General features: G+C 45.5%; 9 protein-coding genes across 9 annotated transcripts; 3 read left to right on the plus strand and 6 right to left on the minus strand.

Annotated features, from left to right (window-relative positions):
• Positions 1 to 951: 951 nt before the first annotated feature.
• Positions 952 to 1,945, minus strand: PFICI_04039 (uncharacterized protein; the record flags this gene model as incomplete). The annotated part of the gene is made up of 4 exons (XM_007832620.1): positions 952 to 1,142; positions 1,212 to 1,528; positions 1,585 to 1,853; positions 1,904 to 1,945. 4 exons carry the CDS (start codon positions 1,943 to 1,945, stop codon positions 952 to 954), a joined length of 819 nt encoding a protein of 272 aa, XP_007830811.1.
• Positions 1,946 to 3,254: 1,309 nt separating this feature from the next.
• PFICI_04040 (uncharacterized protein) lies at positions 3,255 to 3,729 on the minus strand (the record flags this gene model as incomplete). Its single annotated transcript, XM_007832621.1, has 2 exons — positions 3,255 to 3,521; positions 3,580 to 3,729. The coding sequence occupies 2 exons, from the start codon at positions 3,727 to 3,729 to the stop codon at positions 3,255 to 3,257; spliced, it is 417 nt and encodes a 138-aa protein (XP_007830812.1).
• Positions 3,730 to 4,598: 869 nt separating this feature from the next.
• On the minus strand, positions 4,599 to 5,300 carry PFICI_04041 (uncharacterized protein; the record flags this gene model as incomplete). Its single annotated transcript, XM_007832622.1, has 2 exons — positions 4,599 to 5,015; positions 5,070 to 5,300. 2 exons carry the CDS (start codon positions 5,298 to 5,300, stop codon positions 4,599 to 4,601), a joined length of 648 nt encoding a protein of 215 aa, XP_007830813.1.
• Positions 5,301 to 6,037: 737 nt separating this feature from the next.
• On the plus strand, positions 6,038 to 7,420 carry PFICI_04042 (uncharacterized protein; the record flags this gene model as incomplete). Its single annotated transcript, XM_007832623.1, has 2 exons — positions 6,038 to 7,230; positions 7,294 to 7,420. The coding sequence occupies 2 exons, from the start codon at positions 6,038 to 6,040 to the stop codon at positions 7,418 to 7,420; spliced, it is 1,320 nt and encodes a 439-aa protein (XP_007830814.1).
• Positions 7,421 to 9,129: 1,709 nt separating this feature from the next.
• On the plus strand, positions 9,130 to 9,957 carry PFICI_04043 (uncharacterized protein; the record flags this gene model as incomplete). Its single annotated transcript, XM_007832624.1, has 4 exons — positions 9,130 to 9,326; positions 9,388 to 9,513; positions 9,596 to 9,883; positions 9,933 to 9,957. The coding sequence occupies 4 exons, from the start codon at positions 9,130 to 9,132 to the stop codon at positions 9,955 to 9,957; spliced, it is 636 nt and encodes a 211-aa protein (XP_007830815.1).
• A 1,248-nt stretch (positions 9,958 to 11,205) lies between these two features.
• Positions 11,206 to 12,058, minus strand: PFICI_04044 (uncharacterized protein; the record flags this gene model as incomplete). Its single annotated transcript, XM_007832625.1, has 3 exons — positions 11,206 to 11,603; positions 11,657 to 11,746; positions 11,800 to 12,058. 3 exons carry the CDS (start codon positions 12,056 to 12,058, stop codon positions 11,206 to 11,208), a joined length of 747 nt encoding a protein of 248 aa, XP_007830816.1.
• A 1,504-nt stretch (positions 12,059 to 13,562) lies between these two features.
• Positions 13,563 to 15,297, minus strand: PFICI_04045 (uncharacterized protein; the record flags this gene model as incomplete). Its single annotated transcript, XM_007832626.1, has 4 exons — positions 13,563 to 13,833; positions 13,912 to 14,674; positions 14,728 to 14,941; positions 15,007 to 15,297. The coding sequence occupies 4 exons, from the start codon at positions 15,295 to 15,297 to the stop codon at positions 13,563 to 13,565; spliced, it is 1,539 nt and encodes a 512-aa protein (XP_007830817.1).
• A 1,706-nt stretch (positions 15,298 to 17,003) lies between these two features.
• Positions 17,004 to 18,408, minus strand: PFICI_04046 (uncharacterized protein; the record flags this gene model as incomplete). The annotated part of the gene is made up of 3 exons (XM_007832627.1): positions 17,004 to 17,564; positions 17,627 to 18,144; positions 18,237 to 18,408. The coding sequence occupies 3 exons, from the start codon at positions 18,406 to 18,408 to the stop codon at positions 17,004 to 17,006; spliced, it is 1,251 nt and encodes a 416-aa protein (XP_007830818.1).
• A 1,998-nt stretch (positions 18,409 to 20,406) lies between these two features.
• PFICI_04047 (uncharacterized protein) lies at positions 20,407 to 21,437 on the plus strand (the record flags this gene model as incomplete). The annotated part of the gene is made up of 2 exons (XM_007832628.1): positions 20,407 to 20,527; positions 20,584 to 21,437. 2 exons carry the CDS (start codon positions 20,407 to 20,409, stop codon positions 21,435 to 21,437), a joined length of 975 nt encoding a protein of 324 aa, XP_007830819.1.
• Between the last annotated feature and the right edge of the window lie 3,712 nt (positions 21,438 to 25,149).

Raw genomic sequence — 25,149 nt, forward strand, 5'->3', positions numbered from 1 at the left:
CGGCGTTGAGTGCATTCCCCGTTTGGCCTGGCATAGGAAAGTCTAGCAATTTAGCAGGGTCCAATATCATCACTCACTGTACCGGCTGTCGACGTTTGCCCCTGGAACTCGACCAAAAGATAAGTCCAATTCCAGTCACGTTGCAGACGAGAATACATACTTATACTTGCATGTAATTTCTAGACCCTGCAATTATGCAGGGCATTTTATGCAAATCACTAAAGCGCTGCCGTTCGTTGGATGGAAGAGTGCTGCACTGGGTGAGTGAATCATGTGATGCACGCCACTATTGTCACCATGTTGCCATTGTCCAGTCGTCTCTCCTGGGTGTTGCCCAACATGGTTAGAATGGTAATAACCACCCAATATCCATCTAGAGCCATCCTGACTGGAAGCATAAGCAAGCCTTTCACCTAAACTTGATGTACAGATTATACTTAAGGGGATTAAACTACTGATCGACAGTGTATCCAGGTCCATTTGAATATTGACGCATAGCGAGGTCTGGCTACCCAAGGCGTCGATGAAGAAGGAGTTTGCACCGGTACACAAAATGACCCAGACACAAGGCGAGATCACACAATCTAGTACTGCAGTCATGTGGCGGTCATTATTATAAAGACGGCATCGACGCCAAAATTGGAGACGAACAACGACATGAGCATGGTCACCGAGAAACAGGATGCCAGCAGTCCGCGAGTTTCTGGTGGTGCGAATTCTACAATCGACATGGTTCCCATGACAACACAAGGCCCAACGTCGAAGCTCGCCATGATTAGGACGGCATACAGTGTCGCCAAATTTGGTCCAAATGTTGCAAAAACTTCAAACTTGAGATGTACCTAATCACATTGATTGCACTCATGAGTGTTCATACTTGAACTTGTTGGTACATGGTTTATTTATGCCAATAAAGAAGTCTAACTAGTGAAATGGATCAGAATCCCGAGTCTACAGCCACTGCTTGTTGCCATGTTGCGAGACGAATGCACCGGCATACCCGGTCTCGATGCTGGCTCTCTCCCATGTAGCCCTGATGGTTCGGACGGCATCCTCTACCGGGACGGCACCCTTGAAGTGAGGAGCATAGGCTTGAATCTTGCCCATGAATCCCATCAACCCCTGGACCTGCTCTGGACTCACTGTGAAAATGTGTTAGTGGAAGTGTCCTGATGTTTTAATCTTTCTTCAAGACAAGGAGGCACACATACCATTGTCATAGTGGCCGACCTCTACGGCTCCGGGACTAAGACTGAAGAAGAGCACACCCTCGGGCTTGTATTGCACGCTGAACTTGGCCACGACGACGTTCAGGGCCGCCTTGGAGGCACCGTATAACGAACTAATCTCAATGTCGTTGTTGTTGATCCAGTCAAGGTCACCATGGCCGCTGGAAATGGCAATGACCTTTTTGGCCTTGCTCTGCTTGACAAGGGGGATGAAGAGATTGAACAGGTGGATGTTGCCAACAACATTGGTCTTGAAGAGCTTCGCTGAGACCTCCTCCAGCTCCTCAACCTGGTCGCCCCTAAAGAGAAGGTATTTTTAGTCATAGACAAGAAAACAAGGAGAAATGAAACATACAATGCGCCGATAGGGACATAGGCATCAAACTGGGAAGGGTAGGCTCCGTTGGCAACCAGGTAGTCGACGCCACGCTCGCCAACAATCTTGGCAGTGTCGGCAGCTGCCTGCTTCAGGCTTTCGTAGCTGGTAAGATCACCATGGAGGATGTGGATGTTGGTCCGGCCACCCAGCTCTTCGGCTACCTTTTTCTCGGTGGCAGCCTTGTCACGGACCAGACCGACGACTAGGTTGGCGGGGTCTTCCGAAATGCTCTTGACAAACCCGAACTAGGCCGGAATCAGCCTATGCCCTGCATGGAGTGCGAGGGGACACTTACCCCGATTCCCTTGGACGCACCAGTGATAACGTATACAGACATGGTTGAATAATTCCGATTTTGGATGATATGGTGTGGAATGCAATGGGAAGCTAGCCTAGACTACCGGGTTGAATTTGAGAAATATATATATCACAGTTCTAGGAGGGGCGGCAGAGGGGGAATATGCCTGATAACAACATGAAGTCTAATTCTTTGTTCGTTGATTTGTAATTCAGCGTGTTTGTCTCACCTTGTTCACTTGCGTAGACTTGCCCTGAATTTCACTTGACGTAGCACATGCATATTTCCTTAGCACGGATCTGCGACTTTTGGGACAAGGTGGGCGGAGAGGCTTGAGAGGCAGGGCGAGAGGCACTAACCTCTCTGTCTGTGGTGATTTGAGTGAGACTTGACGTTCTTGTTGGTACATGAGAGACAACGGCATGAATTCCGAGCCCGCCGCTTACAGGGGCCAAACATGAGCCCTACTGTGTAGCAGTACAGAACAGCATATTTACTTATACCGTAGAATGTGGCCCGTCCTCAAGTACACTGAGATCCCTGTATTTCCTTATACTATCTTCTGATTGGTCGGATGTCCGGGTATGCTGCAAAATGGTTGCATCGTCACATATAATAACTGCCTAGAGGCTGTTTAGCGGTCTGACCTGCATTGCCGCTGTAATCGTCTTCTCAAGCCAAAGCTGATATTTTTTGGTTACCCCACGGGACTTTTCGATCTCACCCGCATGAGATCCCACACAACCGCCGGATCCATCCTTGGCGCTAGTGACGCAGGTGTGGAGGTTCTTTAGGGCAGGTCAATGGTACAAAGGAATGCCTGTCAGTACATGCCTAGCCCTAGCGCCTTGGCAAACAGCCGGGCGGGATGGCGGAATTAAAATGAGTACCTTGTTGTTATTGACTACAAGTGCTTTCTTGTTATGGTTCATACTCGTGTCAAATGTACAATGTATTTATTTATGCTTCTTGTGTCACATCCTATGGGCAATCATGGTACAAGCAAGGCAATGAGGGTGCATGCTGGCAGTTGTTTGGAAACAATTACGAACCAAGACCTATGTACGGATGATGCGGGAGTGTGACAGTGGGGGGCAGTCAGTGTATGCCATGACATCCTGCTTACGGTAAGGTTATGAACATTCTAGAATTCTTGAGGAAAACTGATCAGAGTAACAATCACTTATTTGCAGATATCCCGTATGATCATTTTTTATGTAAGCCACCGGATTAAAGTTGGATTTTCTAGCTTTTAAGCCTACATTCTCCCCATTGCGAATGAAGTGGTTTCATATGTAAAGGCAAATTGCAAGACCATTGAAGCAAGTATTCAGGTACTCATGCCCCTTCACTTTCGGGGTACATTGGTGATGGTCCCGTCCTCAATGTATATCGTGTCATAACCAATGTGGATATTGGACTTGGAATTATCCATCCACACGTCTTGATCCTTTAGGGCAGCTGCCCATTCCGGGTCCTGGGAAAGCTTCATGATATCTCCCAAGTCATTGACCCAATGCTCCAAAATGAGGTCACACTTGCTCACCACCCAGCCAGGCCGCACCTTATCCACCTGAGACTGGAAGGCTGTGCTAATCTGGTGATCTGTCTTATGCTAACAATCGCCATGCATTAGTAAGCAGCCATGTCGAGCTATTAGTTCCGCAACTCACAACTGCATATTTCAAGATGTTGTTCTTCTGCATAACAGGAACCATCTGGGGTATGAGCGTATTGGTGAACCACTCTATAAAGTCCTCCTCAGATACACCATCTTTGCGGTTGTGTTCAACTGTGTATTTGATAACTTTTTGCTGGGCCATCTTGACGTAGAGCAACACGAAAGGTAAAAGGTCCTTTGCAGTATAAGTTGTGGTAGTATAGCAAGTTGACAAGTAAACAAGATGGAAGGAAAGAATGTATATATAAGGAAAGAAGTCTTTCCAAAGCATACAAAACCAGCTAAGAGGCATATGTCCTTACACCAGTTTGAAATTAGCACTGTGTTGGAACACGCGAGCTCGGCCACCGAACCGGGTTCTTTTAAAGACCCTGACTGATCTCAGCCAAGGCTCAGCTTATTAACACTCGCATAATGAGTGATCATCTTTAATTGCATAGTAAGCTTGGTCAGGGCTCACAGTTATGCCGCCTTGTTGCAACTTTTCCGTGTTCCGAAGGAGCATGCAGGTAAGATTTAAACATCTAAGTACAGCAATCGTTCATGCCACACAAGTAAGCCACGCAACGGACAATAAGAATTTAAAACTGTAGCAGCAGCCAGTTACATATGTTAGTCAAATGGAAAATGCCTGAGTTTTCAGCAGTTATCACAAAGCAGAATCATTTGGACGGTTTTGTACTGCAAGCTTTCAAACGATTCATTACAATCGTGATTGGATTTCAAGCCGCATATGATTTGAAAGCATTTATAATCGGTTGAGGTCTGATGTACCCTGTCATGGTGCACACCCTCATGATGGTACCTTGCTGCATGTAGGGGGTACATGATGTGTATCAATCAATCTGCCAATCCGACTTTTGGTAGCATCGGGAGACTGCTTAACTAATTCATTCTCTAACAGTGGGGGTGGCGGACGGGACGGCCAGCTGCAAGTGTAAATGATGGTGGTGCGCCATCACATACCCGTTCATGATCATATGATTACTTAGGTAACAATTTCTATTACTATCAAAATTCACTTTCAAAGAAGTCATTTTCGTAAAAGTCTGGACCTTTACTGCGATGAGGTCTGTCCGTGACTTCAAGGCTCACCAAGCTGATAGTATTCCTCCTGGGCACGTCTGGCTTTATTTGCACCTTCCTGCTAATTGTATGTAAATTGTTCGCTCTGAGCAGAATAAACAAAATACGAGCAGGCAGAAGCCCATTTCCAGTCGCGTTGACCCATTTGTGGGTGGTAGAGAGTTGAGCAGCAACATCGCCACGCTGCATAATTCGCTCCTCGCCAGAGTCGAGAATCAATTTGAAAACACCCTCGATCACAACGGCGGAGTCAAGATGGTTGACACGGTCTATCGGTAATACGCTACCCGGAGTGAAGTCAATCATGCGGCAAACAGATCTGCTTTCCTCGCTGACATTTAGCTGTGTTTTGCGTTAGCCTAAGCCTATATCTACTTGAGCACGTGGTGTGTTGACCTTGTTCTCACAAGCATATTTGATGTTCACCTCGCCATCAAAATCAATGATTTGTTGATCAGTCGAGTTGAGATTGTTGTCAATAACTGGATTGTTGACAATCTTGCGGTGATGGCCATCACAATCTGTAGGCAGAAACACCGATTTCCCTTCGGCATCGTGCCCGAGTATGTGACGGACGACTGGGGGAAGACCCCCCTCCGCCGGACTATGTATGTCATGGGCAGTCATGATGTTATGGATTGCCTGAGCACTGTCGGTGATGGATATTGTATTTAGAAGGCTCGTAGAAGATTGCTTTCCTTCTTGAGGTCGATAAGTGGTGAATGTTGAGTTTGCACTTGAGGCCAGACAAACATCAGTATAGGTATCCATGACAAAGCTGCTCGTTGCTATTATTAAGTGCATCACATGTTAAAAGAGGGCAATTATTCATCACTGAATAATGATAGGCAACATCGGAGTATGCAAGAATACAGTGTTACACGACGTTATCATATGCAATGTATCGTAACTTTGTAACGTAAGCGCAGAAAGTGCCGGCATTGATCCTTACGGGTAGGTAAAACTTCCCAAACTTTTAACCGCCTCTCACCTGCATAATACCCCTAGAATATGTTATGGCAACTTTGTCATCATCCTCCGGTGATGTAATGGCTGCAGTCTTGTGTGTGTAGCATCCGGGATGACTGCATGAAACATAGTTGCGTAACACTGTGGCGTTTGAACTTGGTACAACAATCTCTCTCTTAAGTAATTTAACCAAAAGGAGGGTATCCATGTTTCTCCAAAGCAAGTCGTATAAAAGTCACTTAATAAACACATCTTTGTCATCTCCCACCCCATTGTCAAACATTGTTCAGACTCTTCCTCAGGGGCAGGCTGACATCAGACTAACCAGAAACCGCAATCTACCCGAATCACAAACATTATCAGATCATCCCACGAGAGCCTCAAACTCTGTCACTATGGCTATCTCAACCCCTTCCAACGGCGTAAGCCATGTCGCAAAGCCTCTACCCAACCTGAAAGAGGTCAATAAAGGCATTGAGACAGACAGTGAAGACCGAGCCTTCTGGTGGGGTGCCTTGTCTGAGCCTTTGGCCTCGCTCCTCGAGGCAAATCACTACACCAAGGAAGTGCAACTTCACTACCTCCGTTGGTTTTACCAATGGATTCTACCGGCTCTGGGGCCACGACCTCTCGACGGCAAACCCTATTACGGGTCTTGGATTACTCATGATTTGTCGCCCTTTGAGTACAGTCTCAATTGGAAAGAAAAGAGTTCCAAACAGACCATCCGTTTCACTATTGAGGCGGTTACGAAGCAGTCTGGCACAGCCAGCGATCCTATCAACCAGCTCGGCGCAAAGGAGTTCCTGGAAGCAGTCTCCAAGGATGTTCCTGGTATGGATCTCACGCGATTCAACCAGTTTCTTGAGGCAACCAACGTACCCAACGACTGCGTAGATGATGCCATTGCAAAGCACCCAGCACACTTCCCTCGCAGCCGCGTTTGGATCGCTTTTGACTTGGAGCACTCTGGCAACCTTATGGCCAAGTCATACTTCCTGCCGCATTGGCGTGCGATCCAGAGCGGTATCTCGGCCAATACCATCATTGGCGATACGGTCAAGGAGTGCAACAAGGCGGACGGTTCGTCGTACGACGGGTCGCTGAACGCCATTGAGTCGTACCTGGCAACGTTCACGCGACCGGAGGAGGCGCCGCAGATGGGACTGCTGTCAAATGACTGCGTGGCCGAAACGCCCGGCTCGCGCCTCAAGGTCTATTTCCGCTCCTCGGCGGACACGCTCGCCAAGGCCAAGGACATGTACAACTTGGGTGGCCGCCTGAAGGGCCCCAAGATGGATGCCAGCCTCAAGGGTATCAGTGATTTCTGGTACCACCTGTTTGGCCTCGACAGCTCCGACCCGGCCTCTGATGACAAGGTCTGTATCGGCAACCACAAGTGCATTTTCGTCTACGAGATGCGCTCCTCGCAAGGCTCGGAGCCCGATATTGATGTCAAGTTCCACATCCCAATGTGGCAGCTTGGTAAGACGGATGGGCAGATTAGCGAGCTGCTGGCTTCTTGGTTCGAGAGCCATGGTCACCCTGATCTCGCCTCGAGGTATAAGTCTGACTTGGGCACGGCATTGTACGTTTCTCCCAATTCTCCATTATATGTTGCGCTCTTGAAAACTAACATATCGCTTCTTAGTCCCAAGCACAATATTACGGGCAAGAGTGTAGGAACCCATACTTACATCTCCATCACTCACACACCCAAGACGGGATTGTACATGACCATGTATCTCAGCCCGAAACTGCCCGAGTTCTACTACTGAGTAGTCACGGGAAAATAGGAGAACCGGGTTATACTGTTGATGTGGGGGCATTGGGACTGCCCACTGTTGTGGCTATAGGGCGTAGAATAGAGTGGCTGAGTGGATCAGCGGGAGGCAATAACCATTTGTTTTCGCTGAGATTTTGGGCCGATCGTACAAAGAGTCATCTAGTTTACACATGAACTTTCAATACAATTGGCTATGCGTTCCCTTATCAAATCTTTACTTGAGAAACATATCCTTGAAAATCCCTTCTTTTTATTGATTGATTCATTAAACCTGACTGCGATCCTAGGGGATGTGGCTTGATTTGGTTTTTACTAGGTATTAATTGTGTGTAAAGTGACTTAGGTACTACTAAGACAACCGTAGCGTGGAACAGTGGCTTTAAGAAAAATGATTATTTTCCACACAACGGTTGTGCCAAATGAGTGCTTCGTGACACGACGATTGTGCTCCCACACAATATTCGTGGTGGGGGTACCATCATTGTTGAAACGAAGGGCTTTGATTGGCCAATTTGGTGGCACTGCAATAAAAGGAAAAGTACGTATCTTTCGGGGATCCCCAAATTTGGCAAAATGCAGTGTGACTCGTATTTCGCTTTGGATTTCATTTTTCAAATTCACAATAGCATCAACTAGACACAGGTCATGAGACAAAAGTGGAATGCCAGAATTTTCGAATTTACAGCCACGCCGTCATGTCACATTTTACGGTCTACGGGTTTGGATCACCGGGAGAACTCTCGTAATTCCAGTTGATATCAGGCAGACACTGCCTCCGATATCATGCCCCACAATCACTGTATGGCAGACAACATTGAATCATAATCTGTCCCTTCACTCTGCCGCTATGGTAGCTTACGTATTGTACTGGAAATAGAATGGATTGAACCTAAAACCGAGTAATCCATATACCAGATACATTGCTTGTATACAAATGACCAATAATCTCAGCATTCTTGATAGCGATGGGCTATAGGTGCCTAGAAAGGATGGCGTGTATAGGTGGGGCGGTCTGACTTACATAGTATATCGGCACCAAACCTGTTTTTCCCCCGCCCAGGCCACTCAGAGGCAATACTCTGTGTTTCCCCACGGCGCTTTCCCGATCTCACCTGCATGGAATTACGGTCATGGCTTTCTTGTGTAAAATCCCCCAGGATTTGATAAAAGACCAAGGTACGCGTCAGGGACTGCGGCGATTCTCGGATAATCGGTACTTCTATTCGGGATTCGATTTTCGGAACATCGAACCCTGTATATGTGGAATCCTCACCCGCGTTTTCACGCCACCCGCATGCATTTATGTCAGATAACTTGCTTACTCATTCTTTAGCTGAATTGAGGAAGCCCGTTCCGTGTTGGCTGACGCACTAGAAGGATGCAGGTCAATTCCCACCGCCACAATTTGATCCAGGGTGACGAGGACAGATGGGGTTCGTTCAAGGAAGCCAGCCGAATGTAACCATGTTGCATGGTACTGTATACAACTATCGAAAAGGACCCTGGATACAGGGTCTGAGTCTTTATCAAAAATCAGTCGATTCTCAGACCATTCCTAATCAACTGGCTAAGTACAAGTGCGGTCTTAGGGGACAGGGCAAAAATATACATAAATACTCACACAGCAAGAATTATCTCAGCCATATAGTCAGGAGGCTCTACACCCTGTAGAATTCTCCCCTCTAGTCAATCAATTTCACAATGGTGTGGGCGTGGCAACAGTGGCTCTCGCCGCGACCGCAGAAGCGCACCAAGAACACTTCCCAAGTGGCCTTTTACACCTCTGAGAATGCAGCGTTGTATGAGCCACTATCGAAGCCTGACGGTAATTGGTACGTCAGAGAGACTCATTTCAGAGAGAACCCAAATGTTAGAGCTGGACTTACTGGGCCACCACTGTAAGTGAGAAAGACTAGACCATGACAGGTACCGGATGAATCTGATTGGCTGGTATGACAGACATTTACATCTTCAACAAGACGAATACTTCAAAGTCGAGCAGGGTGTACTGGGTGCAGTAAAGGACGGTGTAGAAGTCGCAATTACCAAGAATGATCCAGTCCTCCACATACCGCGCGGCACTCGGTAAGTGTGAATTTGTCAACTCATCCATCCTATTTGCTCAGGGAATTACTGTGGCTGACTAAAAGCTGCCCCGGAACTGAAGCCATCGATTCTGGCCGCATCCGTCCTCTACAGAAGATCTCGTCTTTACTGCCTGGGCAGATCCATGCAAGGATCATGACCACATACTTGATCTGAACTTCCTGCGCAACCTTGCGGGTTACCTCGCCGATTGCGATTCCGAGGGCCTCCAGCCCTCACCTTTCCAGCTCATTTTGTTTTTCCACGAAGCATCATCAATCTTGTGCCCGCCGTTCCTGAACTGGATGCCTCTTTGGCTGCTCATTTGGGTACACAATGGGCTTGCCTGGATTGCACGGGAATTCTTAGGGTAAGCACCTAGTTTCGTCCATGACTGCGTGGCACTTCCTCATGTGTAGGCCCGAGCAAGCTAACCCTTTGTGACCACAGGTACAAAGCTTTCTACCCCGAGTGTACCAAAAATAAATGAAGCTTCTAGTCACTTGTTATAGACAACGTATTAGTAGATTGACGTTAAATTGAAGCATATGAAAATAATATGCACGCTTGAATGTTTCTTCTTCATTTGGCGGTGCTTAATGGCTCTCATATGTACTCAGTGCATTAATTACAACGTCAGGGTCCTCCCTGATGAGCCTTTGCGTATGCACGATTCGGATGTTATATGATTGATGCTGGTTTCACGGTGCACAAATAAGGCTTGACCATTTTTGGTGATTCGCCCAATCTTAGACCTTCAACCCCATTGAAACAGCTTGCGTCACATTACATCGAAAAGAATATGGATGACGTAAGAAGGGCCCCCCTGAAATCCCCAAGTTCTCATGTATAGCGCTATCGAATCATCCGAGAACGAGTCGGACTGGGGCCCAGACTTCGTGATAGCCGCTGAGGGTGAATTCAGCTCAAATACATTCACGCAGAGCGAGGAGTCAGTGACATAGTCGGCCAAGTTGGAGAAGGCAGTAGCAGTGTTCATCATCCGCAGGCAAAGCCAAGGTCTCCTTCTACCATGTTTTCTGGAGTAGCTTACGTTCGCGGTACCTTCCACAGGGATATCACAAGATAGTAGGCTGCTAGGTGTACAGTGCATGGAAATTATTCATACCCCTTTTGAACTTATTACAGTGCGTTACAACCATGCAGGGACATGAACTGTTGTCGTGATACATTTGTTTTGACACTTCCGTATGTTATGGTCTCCATAAACGGGCTTGGATACCGGAGTGTACTTGTCTGAACCGAGTACGTCTCTAGGAAGAAATGTATGTGTAGCAACCTTTCTCAAATTGAAGCAAAGGGTCCCTGAGAACCAAAAAATCATCATATTGAGATTGAAGTTTGCTTAAGCATATTACAGCGTGTTGTTGTCAGTTGACTTTCTAAACCAAGGATATGCTTACAATTCTTACTCGGGCGTAATGCATTCTTTATCATTTCGTGCATGATGCATACTGCTCTTTGTGAGTCAGATCAGAATTATATGATGACCTAAGACCGTGAGTTGAAACAAGTTGTACTTGATTTTACGTGTCCGTAGTGAGGATAAGGTCCCTATATGATATCGGCTTGACCCTGTGCCATCTCACGTAGACCACTCCTGCAATTGGCTCAATACATGGTTTTCACCATACACACTGACATAAACTGATAGCGCTTGGGGATATCACTCTACGACGGAGGACCCTTGAACGCCTTACTCTCCCACCTGAGCGTGTCAATATCTCCCGGAGTAAAAATGAAGATTCTTGAGCCCTTGATCTCGTCCTTGGCTAACAGGTTCTCATAAGAGCGCGCAAAGTCGCTGGCCTTGACGACGCCCATCTTGGCAGCCTCCTCCTTGACAGCCTCCTCATCGACCATGACGGGGAAGGCCAAGTACATCTCGTTGAAACGGACGTTGGTGTCGCGATTCTCTAGCTCTGCCGAAATTCCCAGCGAGTAGAGCGCACCCTGTGACATGGCAGGACCTGGCCAAATGCCTACATCGCCTATCGCGCCCGTGATGACCGTGTAGGTCGTTGGGTTGGACTGAGAGAGCAAGTAGCCAATCGTGGCGCGGTACGCGACTATCCGGTTCAGCGGCTGCAGCGGATCGAAGAAGAAAACAGGGAAGACTTACAGAAATTCGTATCAAAATTGATGGACATGTTCGCGCGGAAGTCCTCAATGCTGAGATCCTTCAGTGGCGTGGTAGTCTTTACTCCACCGACTAGAGTTTGTCATGTCAGCGCCTCGATCATCGACCAAGCTCGAGTTACTCACCCGCGGAATACACGTGCTGAAACGCCGGCAGCTCGCCATTTTTGACCTTGTCGACGACACTCTGTAAGCCATGCTCGGACGTGATGTCGGCCTCTACGGTCGTGATGCCGTCGCGGGTCCCGGCGAGGCGGAACAGCTTATCGACTGCGGCCGCATTGCGCACGACGGCCAGGACGTTGCGCTTGGTACGCAGGGCACCAATGACGGCTGAGACGCCAATGTGGCCCGTTGCACCGATGACGAGGACGGTTTCGGTCATTTTATTTTTATTTTTAATAAGGGTAAAGTTCTTCGGTACTTGGTAACTAACTCGCTGACAGCAAGGCTGGAACCAAAGTCTCTTTATACAGCAACTGTGGTGTCAAGCCTAGGAAAATACAATAGGGTGGGGTCTATGACAAGTAGCAATATACAAGTATGCAGCGCAACGACAAGGGTATATGCTCCGCACTTTCGACCCGATATCTGGCCGCCTATGTAAGCTTTCTGATCTGCATGCTTTCGTAGAAACAGAATAAGCGTGGCTACCACCAACAGCTTTCAAAAACGCCGAGCATGATGTCATAAAACATGATTATGGAATGAGGCGTAAAAATGATTGTGGGCTGGTACTTTTTCAGAGCAAGCACATTTGCACAAGAAGCAAGGAGTCCATTGCCACTCAACAAAAAGCTAAAATCGAGTTTGGTACAATAGAATGACTTTGTGTATCAATATCAAAGGATTGTCGGAATCCGATGGTTTCGAGAAAATACTACCTACCAAGGATTCTCCTATCCGTCACCTGAATAACCGAAAATGTAGAAGGCACTGTACATTATGCTTTTATCCGTTAAAAAGTGAGCTAGGTATATTATGTCCATAATACATATGGTACTTGCATTCTTTTGAGGGTGCCCTAGCCTAGTGTAAGCGCTAGCGCTGGCGACCCACTTGCCCTGGAATTGGTCTCCGATCTGACCTGCATGTCAAATCGGTGCCATTTATAGGGCGGAAACCTGCCAACCCTGGTCTGCCGGATGCTGAACCCGAAGCCTGGAAGAAAGATCCTGTCATTGTTGGCTTAGGAGATGTTCGGACCGACGCAGATGTGTCTTTTAATGCTTACCCAATGTAGGATCGCTGCCGGGCGCAAAGGAATTCCGTGCATACCGCTGTTTTATCCAGCGCCAACATTTCCAGTCGCCAGCCAGGTGAGCGTTCAGGGGAGAATGGCACCGAGAACCAGTACTTTGCAACGGATCGCCTGTGATGCCAATAGATTTTTTGATAGAGAAGCGAAGCGGTGACAAGAAGCTTCAGCCTCAAGTGTTCGCAATCGGTATTAATGGTATGAACGACCCTTGTCTAAAAGATACTTGTTTAAGCATTGTGACGGCCCAGCACCCCCACACCCCCATCATAAATCCCCGATGCCATAACTGATGGATCGGCAGCTTACATACATATGTATAAATACACATAACGCACAGTGTACATGCGGCAAAGTCCAGGCGGCTTCAATGTTGGCAAATCTCCCATCAAGGGGTCCTGGGGGTGTGCACCGTGACAAGCATTTCATGTTAGTCAGTGGCTAAACTTATTCATCGTTCAAATGACAAAACATGAATGCAACCTGAAATGCTATAGTATTTCTATGAATGTTTCTATAAAAACTTTGAAATTTTAATAAGTGCTGAACTCTGAGAATGTCTATGGAATGAATGTCTTTACAAGAGAGGTACATGTACCCACGAAATGAAAAAGTTTACAAGGGTTCGAATCTAGGCTTCATCAGAAATGATAGGAACAAAGTAGCGGAAGCGGTTCTCCGGATCGTATTCAGCCTTGAGTGAGCGCAGTCTCTCCAAGCGCCATGATTCGTAGCCATAGACAGACTCGAGTGTTTCGTAATCAGCACCCTGGGCGTAGTTCACGTATGTGCTTGGCAGGCGATCGGGCTGGCCACCGTTCCAGAGATCCATTGCTTCCTTGGCCCAATCAAGTGCCGGTTCGAGCAGATCGGAGTCCTCGGGAACTTCGGTGAAAAAGACCCTATAGGGATGCATGTTAGTCTACCTGATTACCTGATACAACATCACGGGCCCATGGCACTGATAAGTGACAACTTACATTAGATGGTTCTCCTCTCGGTGAGGGTAAGCGGTGGAGTCCTCGGGGATAATCTGGTATCCCTCAGTTGAGTAGCCTTCGTGCCAGAGGTAGGCGGTAGCAGCAAGGTCGGGGTATTCAGCCACCTTGGCTACGAAGTGATCGTATAGCGCACGTTCCGTTGTGATATTGTAGTCGAGTGTCATGGCGCTGGAGATGGCGCGCTTGGCGGAGCCGCAAGTCTCGCTGGTGGTACCAGCAATGGTGGGGTACGAAGCATCAAACTGATCTTCAGCAATAGCACCGATGGCATTGAAGGGTGCGAGGAGCGCTTCCGCCTCATCGCCAGGGCCGGCGTACTGGAAGCCCCACTCCATGACGGCCTCAGTTGTACTGTAGGATGTGTTCATGATGATGGCTCCGTAGTTGACACCCATCTTAGGAGGAGTAGTACCATTGTAGCTCTTGTGGAACGTGTTCAGAGCCTCAAAGACAGTCTCCAGCTTATCCTGTGTCCAGGTATAGGTGTGCTGGTGCCAGTTCTCTCCAGGATAGATCTTCTTCTCAAGACTGGTAACAATGGCAAAGTTGTGGCCAGCTCCCTTCAGGGCCCACATAAGATCCGGGTGGCTCGTTTCATTGACACCAATCTCCGTGCCGTTTGCGAGGACGATGTTGTAGTGTACGATATTGTCCATGACTAGACCGTAGAGACCCTCGTAGCGCGAGTGACCACCACCTAGTGATGGACCAGTCAAACCAACACATGCCGTAGATCCAGTGGCTAGAAGATTCAATATCAGCGACGAATGATCCAAATACAGACAGAACACTTACTTGTGACGTAACCCTGGTCCCAAAGTGTGTTGATAACCTCAGCACCATATGTTCCGGCCTGGAAGATAGCGGTTTCCCCATCTGGCTGAATAGTAATACCCTGAAGCAGTTCCACATTGATCTCTATTCCCGAAAAGGCTGACAAGGAAGTTGTTGTTCCGTGGCCACGGTTCCTCACGAGAAACTCGATGCTATTGTCGTTGCAGTACTTGACCTATGGCGACGGGAGTCAGCGACACTGTCATCAAATCCCTAAGGACCTCCCTATGAACAACTCACGATTTTTGAGATGTCAGACTCGGCTGCTGGCTGCACAACGAGCTGAACATCAGGCGTATCCAGAGTATTCCATCTCTCAGTCGCGTTGGGGAACAGGACGTTATCAGGTCCGAAAATCAGGGAAGTGTTGGAAAGCTGCGGGCCGAGCTCAGACTGGACTGTGATGGCGGATATGTTGCACCGCGAGACCAAGTGCTTCTGGAAATAACGAGGCACGAGAGGAGAGCCGCTCACGAGAGCCGGCAGGAGCGTGAAGCCATAGGCTACGACACAAGCCTTGAGAGAGACCATTGCTGCTAGCTTCTAGTGTACTATAACCACGATAGTGAAACCTTGGATGAGATGCTTCTTCTCCTGAGGCATTACTGGCATACCGTCTCCTCTTATAGCCTTCATTGTCACTACCAGAAGCTTTCCCAGAGCCTCAAATGTTTTCCACGTGCTTGGATCCTTTCTACTTGCTTGGATGATTTCCATGGTCCTAAAATCCTCTGCAAGCCACTGTTCCTCGACTCAGCATATCCATACAAAGTAGTTGATCATGAGCTGAATCCTTTGCAAGCCACTTGTTCCTCCCGAAGGCACCTCCAAACACGACCGTTGGTGGTGGATTGGATGTTTTCCGAGCCACTGCCCTGTCAGCTCAACGTTATTCAGGCGAGACTGTTCAAAATGGGGCTGGGGCTGAATCTTAGTTTCTGCAGCGGCCTACAAGCCTGATTGGCCTCAGCCTCAGTGCAAGATTACCAATGAGACCATCAATACCAACGTGAGAGCATGCGAGATTTCAGACTATGCTGACAGGGGGGACGCGTGGTTGCTGCAAGTGGCCTGTAACAACGTCTTCATCTCATTGGCTGCTAGACCACGTTCCCCTTAGTGTTGACTCATTAAACAGCCTGGTGAATCCTATTTTAAACAGGACTAAAATGTCCCCCTGAGTGTGTTCCGCGCCCGTGGATCCGAGTATACGGAAGCGGTTCTGCGCCCTTGTCAATCTCTAGACAGGGGGTTTACACACCTATTCAAGCCTCCGCACAAATAGCCGCACATGTAGCATTTCACACATTTGTTATGAGGATTCAAACCTGGGAGATGTCTTGAACTATTAGCTTGCAGTGTATTAGAAAAGTAAGCTAGGGCGAGATTACGTGAGCCTATATAATGCAGTGTCAGCTCCTACTCTTAGAAACGGCAATTTCATGGATGTGGCACCTTTGCCGGCTGGGCCGCGTGGCTGCGCGTAGGGCACAAAAGGAGAACACAGGGGGCGAACGACGGCTTCCTCCCGGGCGATGGATTGTTCTTCGGTCTGCCCATTGTGAATTTAGACGACTTGTCGATGGTGTATCCACGATACATGGAAAAGCTGTGTATGAAAATGAGTGAATGCTAAACGAACAGCTCATGAACCTCATGCCGCTCTCGGACTTCGGCTCGGGCTCACCTGAGCCACCGGAGCCTTTTTCTTTATGTTTCTTCCGCCACTATCACCTAATCTTAATTGCGCACCTACTACTGTCTCCTTATGAACCGTTCAGCCAGGATGATCAAAACTATTACAAGCATTTACCCTTGCAGGAAAACATGTGTTGACAAGGCATACTGCGGGGCTCTCGCGTGGGAACCGCTCTCTCGGAACCGACATTTGTGTTAGCTGGCAGCAGATTACAACATAATCACAGGCTAAGCGTTGTGCAATATCCGTGTTGATCTGATGAGCGTATGCATTGTCGGAACACCATAACCAGACACCAACACATCCAGTTAGTTGCGTGATCAGGCTTGTCTGCCTGACCATTTCGGGCTGCATCAAGTCTGGTTGTATTGAAGTGCGAATCTGTTTGTATTAATTACCAGTCGTGATATGTGCTGAAAGAATTGATGGAAGCATAGCAAATTGAGTGAAAACGCAGAGATACAACCGGTGATGGTGGTTTTGATCTAGCACCTCAACAGGCTAATGGGTCCGCTGGCCAGGACAGTATAAGTTCTTCTTATACGAAGATAGGGGCAACTGCACAACGACTTATGACTAAAGTTAACTTGGCGCGATAGCTAATATCATCCCACTCCGCGAGGTCATCCTGAGTCCAGACAGCCTGTAATAGTGTCCTACAATGATTGAAAGATCGGGATGTGCTCATCTTCTCCGTCTTAGTTATCAAGTCGAGGACGGCGGCCCGTTGCTCATCCGTTCGCGCTTCACAGCCAATGACATATATGGGAAATTGCTGTCTGCAGGAACTTAGTCTGGGCAAGATGGCGAAGGCTTGGCCGATTTGCTGCTGCATCCTGATTGGTTGGTCGATCAGACCTTCGAAGCTTCGGTTGAGGAATAACAACAGAGCGAGCTGGTATAATTTCATTAGTAGCATCTCACCATCGTTGTCACCCTTGATAGGTAGGCTCCTGATTCTCCAATCCAACACTTTCAAGAAACCCTTGTAGTTATCCACTTCGTCGCTCGTTCCTGTCGGGATTGCGCTGTTGGATAAATCACATATTTGTGACAGCAGATCCATCATGGAGTAGATGGGCGGCGGCAGACTGGAGTCCTGAAATATTCAACGTTAGACCAGCACATTGCGTAGTGACATAGCCTTTATCATGTACGCACTTGTGAAGAGAGGAGATTTGTGGGAGTCGACGGGAACTCTGACGTCTCTTCTCCATTCCAGTATAATAGTGAAAAACGGGCGAGAACATTGTGGTAGTGGACCCAGTCTAGCAATACGGCCACATCAGAGCTAAATTGCAGAAGTGTTTTGACAGAGGACATGTCAGTGATGGTCTTGACTCCACCGAGGTATCCAGTCCAATGGCCTGATGTGCAGGATGACTGGTGGACTTCAAAGGAGGAGAGCAGCATGCCCGCGGCAATATGCTCGATGGTCTCTTTCGTGCCAAGACCGGGCGTGAAAGACCCTTTTGCCAAACTCCCCAGCGCAGTGATTTTGAGTTCGAGGGCTTGGGGCTGTAGGCCGTAGCGATGCAGCGAAGAAAACGCCAGCAGGGCCTGGAGCACGGCCGCAGCCGAGGCCGTTTCCCCTTCCAGTGCAGTTCGGACCAGGATATTTCTCAGGGCGGTGGCGTCGTGGCCAAAGGTAGGCAGGGATCCGGACGCTACACAGCAAACTGCGGGTGGTAGACATGAATCTGTCAGCACAGAGTCCCCCACTTAGGCTCTTCGATATGTAGGTAGCTACGCGGGATGAATACCAACATACAGTACTCAAACAGGTCTGAGTCAAGAGCCTCCACGCCTGAGGCGTTCCAGAGCGTTGGCAGGTCTAGCAAAGACATGTTTTGCACCGGCACAGAGCTTGCCAAGCTGTAATACAACTCCATGTCCGAGTGTGACGTGTGCACAAACCGTTCATTAGAGATTCGCCCCTTCATGGTGGTTGATGGCGATTTAGAGACGACGGCACGGCGGCAATCATTGGCTCGCGGCCAGGACAGGACATGATACCATTGGCATTTCCGATTGGATACTGAGCAGTTTGCGCATTTTGGCTTGGCGCGATCACAATCGATGCCATGACCTGACCGAGGTAAGGACTGTCTTGCTTCTCTGGTGAAAATCTGATCTTTTTACTCACCTTTGCATGTGGTACAGCTGGTGCGTGCCGTCGTCGGTTCCCCTTGTCGCATGGCTGTTCTGATCGGTGGGGGTAATAGATGGGGCCCAAGCTTACAGTACTTGTTTTTTTACACTAAAGGCAATCTTCTGGAACTCAAAGTCAGCAGCGCGGAGCCCCCCATTTATAAACTTGTCAATTCTAAGAATTTGACGTTACACGACATGTCGTCAGATTTTATCCCTACAAGTTTGTGAAACATGGCGGTAGGGATTATTAGCGGAATCCATCCGCCTGCTTGGCAAGGCGATGAACAGCACGTAGCGGTACTTTACCCCTCCCTGTCAAATTCCTTCTTGACGCAACTCGCATAACGGATATGTATTCAGTAAGCACACGCTTGACCATATTCGGAAGGTTTTTCGATTTGACAATGGATCAAGGACGAATGATCTAGTTTCCGGTACTGATTATCTGTGCCTGGTATAGGGATTGCTCAGTTTTGGTGTATTAGTAGCCCTTATGCCCAGTATAGTACGTAAGGAACCTGGTCTTAATACCCAAGTCACTGTAATTCCTACACACACACGGTCAACCGTTCGGTAGCACACGAGGATCAGCTCGGCTCCGGGATCCTTTATGCCATGAGCTGAGCTCGCATCCACCAAGTGCGATTCGCCAGATCGAATGCTCAACCCTGACGGCAATCTAAGGATCCAAATCCTGCAAAACCCTTGCATCACCTGTGAGTACTGCAGTCTTGCCAGTAGTCCAGGCTATTGATGGCAACTACGTACGTACTAGGCATGCAGTGTTGAGTGCATGATGACTAGTCTGGGTTCCAAGCCTGTGTTGATTAGACCACGTCAAGCATTTAGCATTCTCTTGACAGGCTACTGGGATGGTATATCACCGCACCTATACATTATGTACTCAGCAAATTTAACTCGGCTGCCGGGTACTCAGGGTATGCTAAAATACAAGATTACCGATTGAGCACACATGTAGCATCACAACAATTAAACCCGACGCACCAGTCGGATCAAAAGTCAGCATTATGCAGTTCTGACTAATCCCGACTGGTATTATCTAACTCGCACTCTCGCTTCCTTTAAGATGACTAACAACGCTTGGCTTCAAGATAATGCCCTGTAACTTTGCGCCACTTACACCCGTTGCATCCGGCTATTATCCACAATCTCTACTGAGCTGCATGTCAGAGCAGAAAGAACCTGGGCTGACCTTGAAGGATTTTTCTTCAGCCTCATCGACCAAAAGCTGACAAAACCAAGACCTACAAAGCACCAAGGTGGGACAGTCCTAACATTGTTCGAATGGCCGACCTTAGGGCCAAGAACCCAAGGGATGATGAGCCAGGCAGCTCTCCTCCACATAATCGATGCATAGCTCGTATAGCTGACTCAGCAGAACTTTTGGCAACCCATCTAACCTAATTCATTAGACTTTCCGTGCTATGAGGTCAATCGCCTATCTTGATATGTGGTCAAATACGCAGTCGTGGGAAGCTTCGACATCATCATATGATTATTGAAAGTATCTCTACTTTCACGGCATTTCTTGATTCAATCTCTGGGAATGCAATGTGATACTTTGACAGGATGGTAGCCTTATCTCATCGTACTATTAAACCCATGTTAGCTTTCGTGGGTATGGATGCATAATCTTTTGTGCCTCGTTACATGGGTATATCAGGTGGCGTTTTGTAAAGTGCGGAGGTTTTTCTCTCTTATTTAAATGGGAAGCTCCGCCATTAGTACTTTGCCAGCTTGTCCACGTGCGACAACCCTGACCTACCATGTCTTCGTTATACACCTTGTGGCAGCAATTTTATCCACCAGCACCTACTTTTACCGAGAAGGATGTCGGCGCAGGGAGTCAGGTGGGAAAGGTGTTTATCATAACTGGTGCGAATTCAGGTACGCTTCCGAGGGCATGTTGTAGCGGAGCCGGTGTAATGACCAACAATTCGTAGGCATCGGTTATGCGCTCGTGAAGCTCCTTTATCCAACCGGCGCTACCATCTATGTGGCCGGTCGCTCCCCTCAAAAGATACAAACAGCTATCAATGAGATCACCTCCGTCTCGCCCTCTCCCAGTACACCTGCCACCTTGAAACCATTGCATCTCGACCTTGATGACCTCACGTCCATCAAGGCCGCTGCAGCTGCATTTGCAGCTCAAGAGAGCCGTCTTGACATTATCTGGAATAATGCAGGTGGTGGTTATCCCGTTGGCAGCGTGTCAAAGCAAGGCATCGAGGCTCACATGGGCTCGCATTGTGTAGCCCCCTTGCTCTTCACGAATGAGCTTCTCCCACTGCTCCGGGCCGCGGCCCGGACAGCACCAAAGGATAGTGTGCGCGTCGTCTGGACTGGATCTGCACAAATTCAGTTGAACGCGCCACAAGGCGGTGTAGACTTTGCACGTGTTGAGAAACCGACGACTCATGATATGCAAGACTATGGTGCGGCCAAGGCAGGGAACTGGTTTCTTGCTGTGGAGGGGGCTAGGAGGTGGGGGAAAGACGGAATCGTGAGTGTTTGCCAGAATCCCGGGAATCTCAGCACTCCCATATATGACATATTTGGGTGGTTTATGTTGGCGCTTATACGTGGTCTATTCCTGTATGATGCCAAGTATGGTGCATATACCATGTTGTTTTCGGGCTTCTCGCCTGAGGTGAATAAAGGGACTAATGGAGCGTACATTTGGCCCTTTGGGCGGATTAAACCTCCACCGCGAGCGGATGTCCTGCAGGCTGGCTCGGAGGGCAAAGCCAAGGAGTTCTGGGAGTGGTGCGAAAGATCTTGGAAGAAGCACGTTTGAAGTATCGTTCATGGCAAGTTTGAAGTTCTTGGGGGAAGCCGAGCTATAGAATCACCAAAATAAAATTCTCTAACCCGATTCATGCATTGACAGGGCGGACGGACAGAATCATCAATGCACGTGCGTAGTAGTGAGCGTTACACTCTAGAATCTGGAGGCTGATGATTGGTCGAGGCCGAGTAAACTATATCTGTTTGTCCGAACCATCGTTATTGATGCTTGTGGACAACACCAGATAACTAGCGTCAATTCGCACGGCACATACAAACGAGGCCTGCCCAACAGTTACTATAACTGCCGATGTTCGTCACCGCAACGAAGCGCTAAGCAGTCAGTGGTCATTGGCAACAGTATTCCAACCAAGTACCAGTCCACCGTCATAGTTGGTTGGCATTTGGTCTCAGCACAGTCCTTCATCTGGCTCACAGGGTACCGCCAAGTCATCATGTTTGATAAGCAACCCTCTGACGAAAGTTTCTACTCGCATTTCAAAGGCAGCGATGCGGCATTTGCAGACGTCAACAAAATTATGCCTACCTACGCCTCACAAAACTAGTACGAGGATCTCCATACCGAACATACGGCACGCGTGAAACAATGAGTTGGCTGCAGGCAAAGTCTTGCTTTTTGGAATGACTAATTAAGATGCTGTTTTGATCTAAGATGGAAAAGTGTCCCTATTAATAGCATTTAGTCTCCCTGACTGAGAGCTCGCCTGCATCGAGGGCATGGAAATAGCCGGGTATCCCGATATTTAGCTGACGACGATAGATCCGGGTTACCGAAAAGTGGCCTAGTGAAAGGGCATAGCTTATTTGTTGGATTTATTTCCGACGGGTGCCCGAGGAAAGATAAATGGGGGCGCCTTGAATTCAACGGAAGAAACGGCTGTTGTCGATAAGGCATGTCGGTTTTCCTTTGAAAAAGTGAGATCGCTAGGAGTGAACACTTTGATTGGTCTTGATGCGGCAATTTTACCTCGTTTGTGAGCCAAGGTTGGAAAATAGTTGGTAAAAGAACGGTGGACGGAAGAGTGCATACGAAGTACCCCAGTGACTCGCCGGTCTCCCGCGCATCGCAATGGCAATGGAATAGTGGACAGCACTCAACCTTATCCCCGGTGCAGGCGTTCGATAAGACATTCGTCAGTCAATATCTCCATAGCCTCTTCGTCACCAAGTTTGTGATAAGCATTGCCAGGATTTCTCCAGCAATGCCGTAACATTTATATTGAGCAAGGTGGTGCTTTGATATTGGAGTTTAAACTGGTTTAATTGTCGTATTAACGTAGTAAATACCCACCGCAAATCACCTGCGTGTGTATATAATCGCTTTTTAGCACTTCTTTTTTATAAATAAGAGATTAATTAAAATAATTTTTAATGCTTTTTCGATTATTTCGTTTTTTATTCCCTTTTTATATATCGGCTTAAATAAAAATTATAAGCCCGGTTCGTGCTTAATTATGCGGATTAAATATTTTTTATTTAATTAATTTTATAAATTATTATCTTTTTAATTACTTTTTTTTCTTAATTATTTTAATTATTATTATTATTAGATAAATGCTAATAAGCGCATAATAACTAAAAACTAATCTTTTATAATATAATGGTAAAAACCCCACCATTTAATAATTAAGAGTCTTACTACCTCCGCCGATTAAAATTTAAGCGTAAAAATTATAAATTTAAATTAAGTGTCGACCACTTAATTAAAAAAATAACAATAGCGTAACGGAGCAAAAATGCAATTAAAACTAAATTCTTTAGCTCGCCCGTAAAAAACGTCCAAGCTAAAAAGGTGTGTTAGATAAGTGCTAATAAGCGCATAATAATTAAAAATTAATCTTTTATAATGTAATGGTAAAAACCCCACTATTTAACAATTATTACGCTTTATTATAAAAAATAATAATTTTAATACGGCGTTATTCGCTATAATGCGCCTTATAAATTAAGCGAGCTAATAAAATTAATTTATTATTTTTCGAGCTAACGTAATAGCTTAAAAAATTTAGAAATTCGTTAATTTAAATATTTTTAACGCTTACCCTAAAAAGCTTAAAAAGTGTTACACGGATGTTAATATAGCATCGTATAATATATAAAATTAGCTTTATAACGTATATTATATCGTTATAATAGCTATAAAATTTATCGAAATATCGTTAAATAACGATATATAGGAAATTTGTAAAATTTACCTTATACTAATTATAAATTAATAGAGCACCATTTATAGCTATTATTTATAGTGTTATATAATTAATAAATTATTATAATTAATTATTATGGCTATTATAGCCATTAAAACCTATTTAAATTTAATAAAGCGTTCCATTAAATCCAGCCTTATTAAATATGGCTAATACACTTAGCTATAATAATCCCAGGGTTATAAGGTGACCCATATTATAAAAATCCATAGATTTTTATAGTTTCTTCGATTATAAATTAATTTTATTACTAATTAATTTAACTTATAATCTAATTATTAATAATATATTCTAAAATATTCTTTTATAATTAATTTTATAAATATAAAAGGTAGTTATTCCTTTGTAATTAGTTATTTTTTCCTTAAGCTTTAATAAATTAGTTATATAGCCTTATAATTACTTTTACGGCCTAATTCTTCGAATCGTATAAACGCTTTTTTATGCTTAAGTTTATAATCCACTAATTATACTTTAGAATAGCTATTAAATATTTAAGCTTTTACGGAAATTATTGCTTATTACCCGATATTTTAAATTTTTATTTAAAATATTTTATTTTTTGTAAATTTAATAAAAAGCGGCTTATTATAATATAATTAAAATAATTATATTTAAGAAATTTATAGCTTAAGCCGAATTATTTTATATTTTAATTATTTCTTTTATTTAAGCTTTCGCTATAATTATTTTTTATTTATTAATTTAATTAATAGCTTTTTTAATATTTTTAAAGTTTAAAAGCTTTTAAATATTTTATTATTATTATTTTTTTATTATTTATAGCTAATTTATTATAGCGAGCCTTTAAATTTTTATATTATTTATATAAAAGCTTATTAATTAAATAATACGTAAAAAAAAGTTTAAAAAAATCGTTATTATTATTTATTTTGTGATTTCTTTAATCGCCGTATATTATTTAGCGTATATAGCCTTTTTTATTTTATAATAATTATAATTGTCAAATGATGGATTATGGTTCCCATACACTAGGGTGTGCTTAAGCACACGGATTAACGCCATAAAATTTAAATAAATATACGGGACCTCCCGGGGATTAGCCGGGGCCACTTAAATAAGCGTATATTTTATTAAAACTAAAAGGCGCAAAATATAAATTAATATATTACACAATTAACATTTATATTAAATTAATTTAAACTCTAGTAAGAAAGCACCACCTTAATTAATAATAATTAAAATTAAATAATTTTTAATTTTTTTTAATAAAATCCGTAATCGTTTATTTTTTATTTTTTTTATTTTAAATGCTCGGATCGTCGCTTATATTTATAATTTTAAAGGTAATAGCCGCGGTTTTTATATATTTAATTTTTTTAATATCCGGTTTAATTAAAAATTTAATTAAAATTATTTTATTTTTAAGGTAATTAATTAATCCGGTAATTTATGCTTAAATTTAAAACGTATATTTTTAATTAATTTAATCGGAGGTTATTTTTAGCGATATCGTTAAGCCGATTCCGGCTT

This window comes from Pestalotiopsis fici (assembly GCF_000516985.1).
Source record: "Pestalotiopsis fici W106-1 unplaced genomic scaffold PFICI_Scf_2, whole genome shotgun sequence".
Classification (NCBI taxonomy): Eukaryota; Fungi; Ascomycota; class Sordariomycetes; order Amphisphaeriales; family Sporocadaceae; genus Pestalotiopsis; species Pestalotiopsis fici.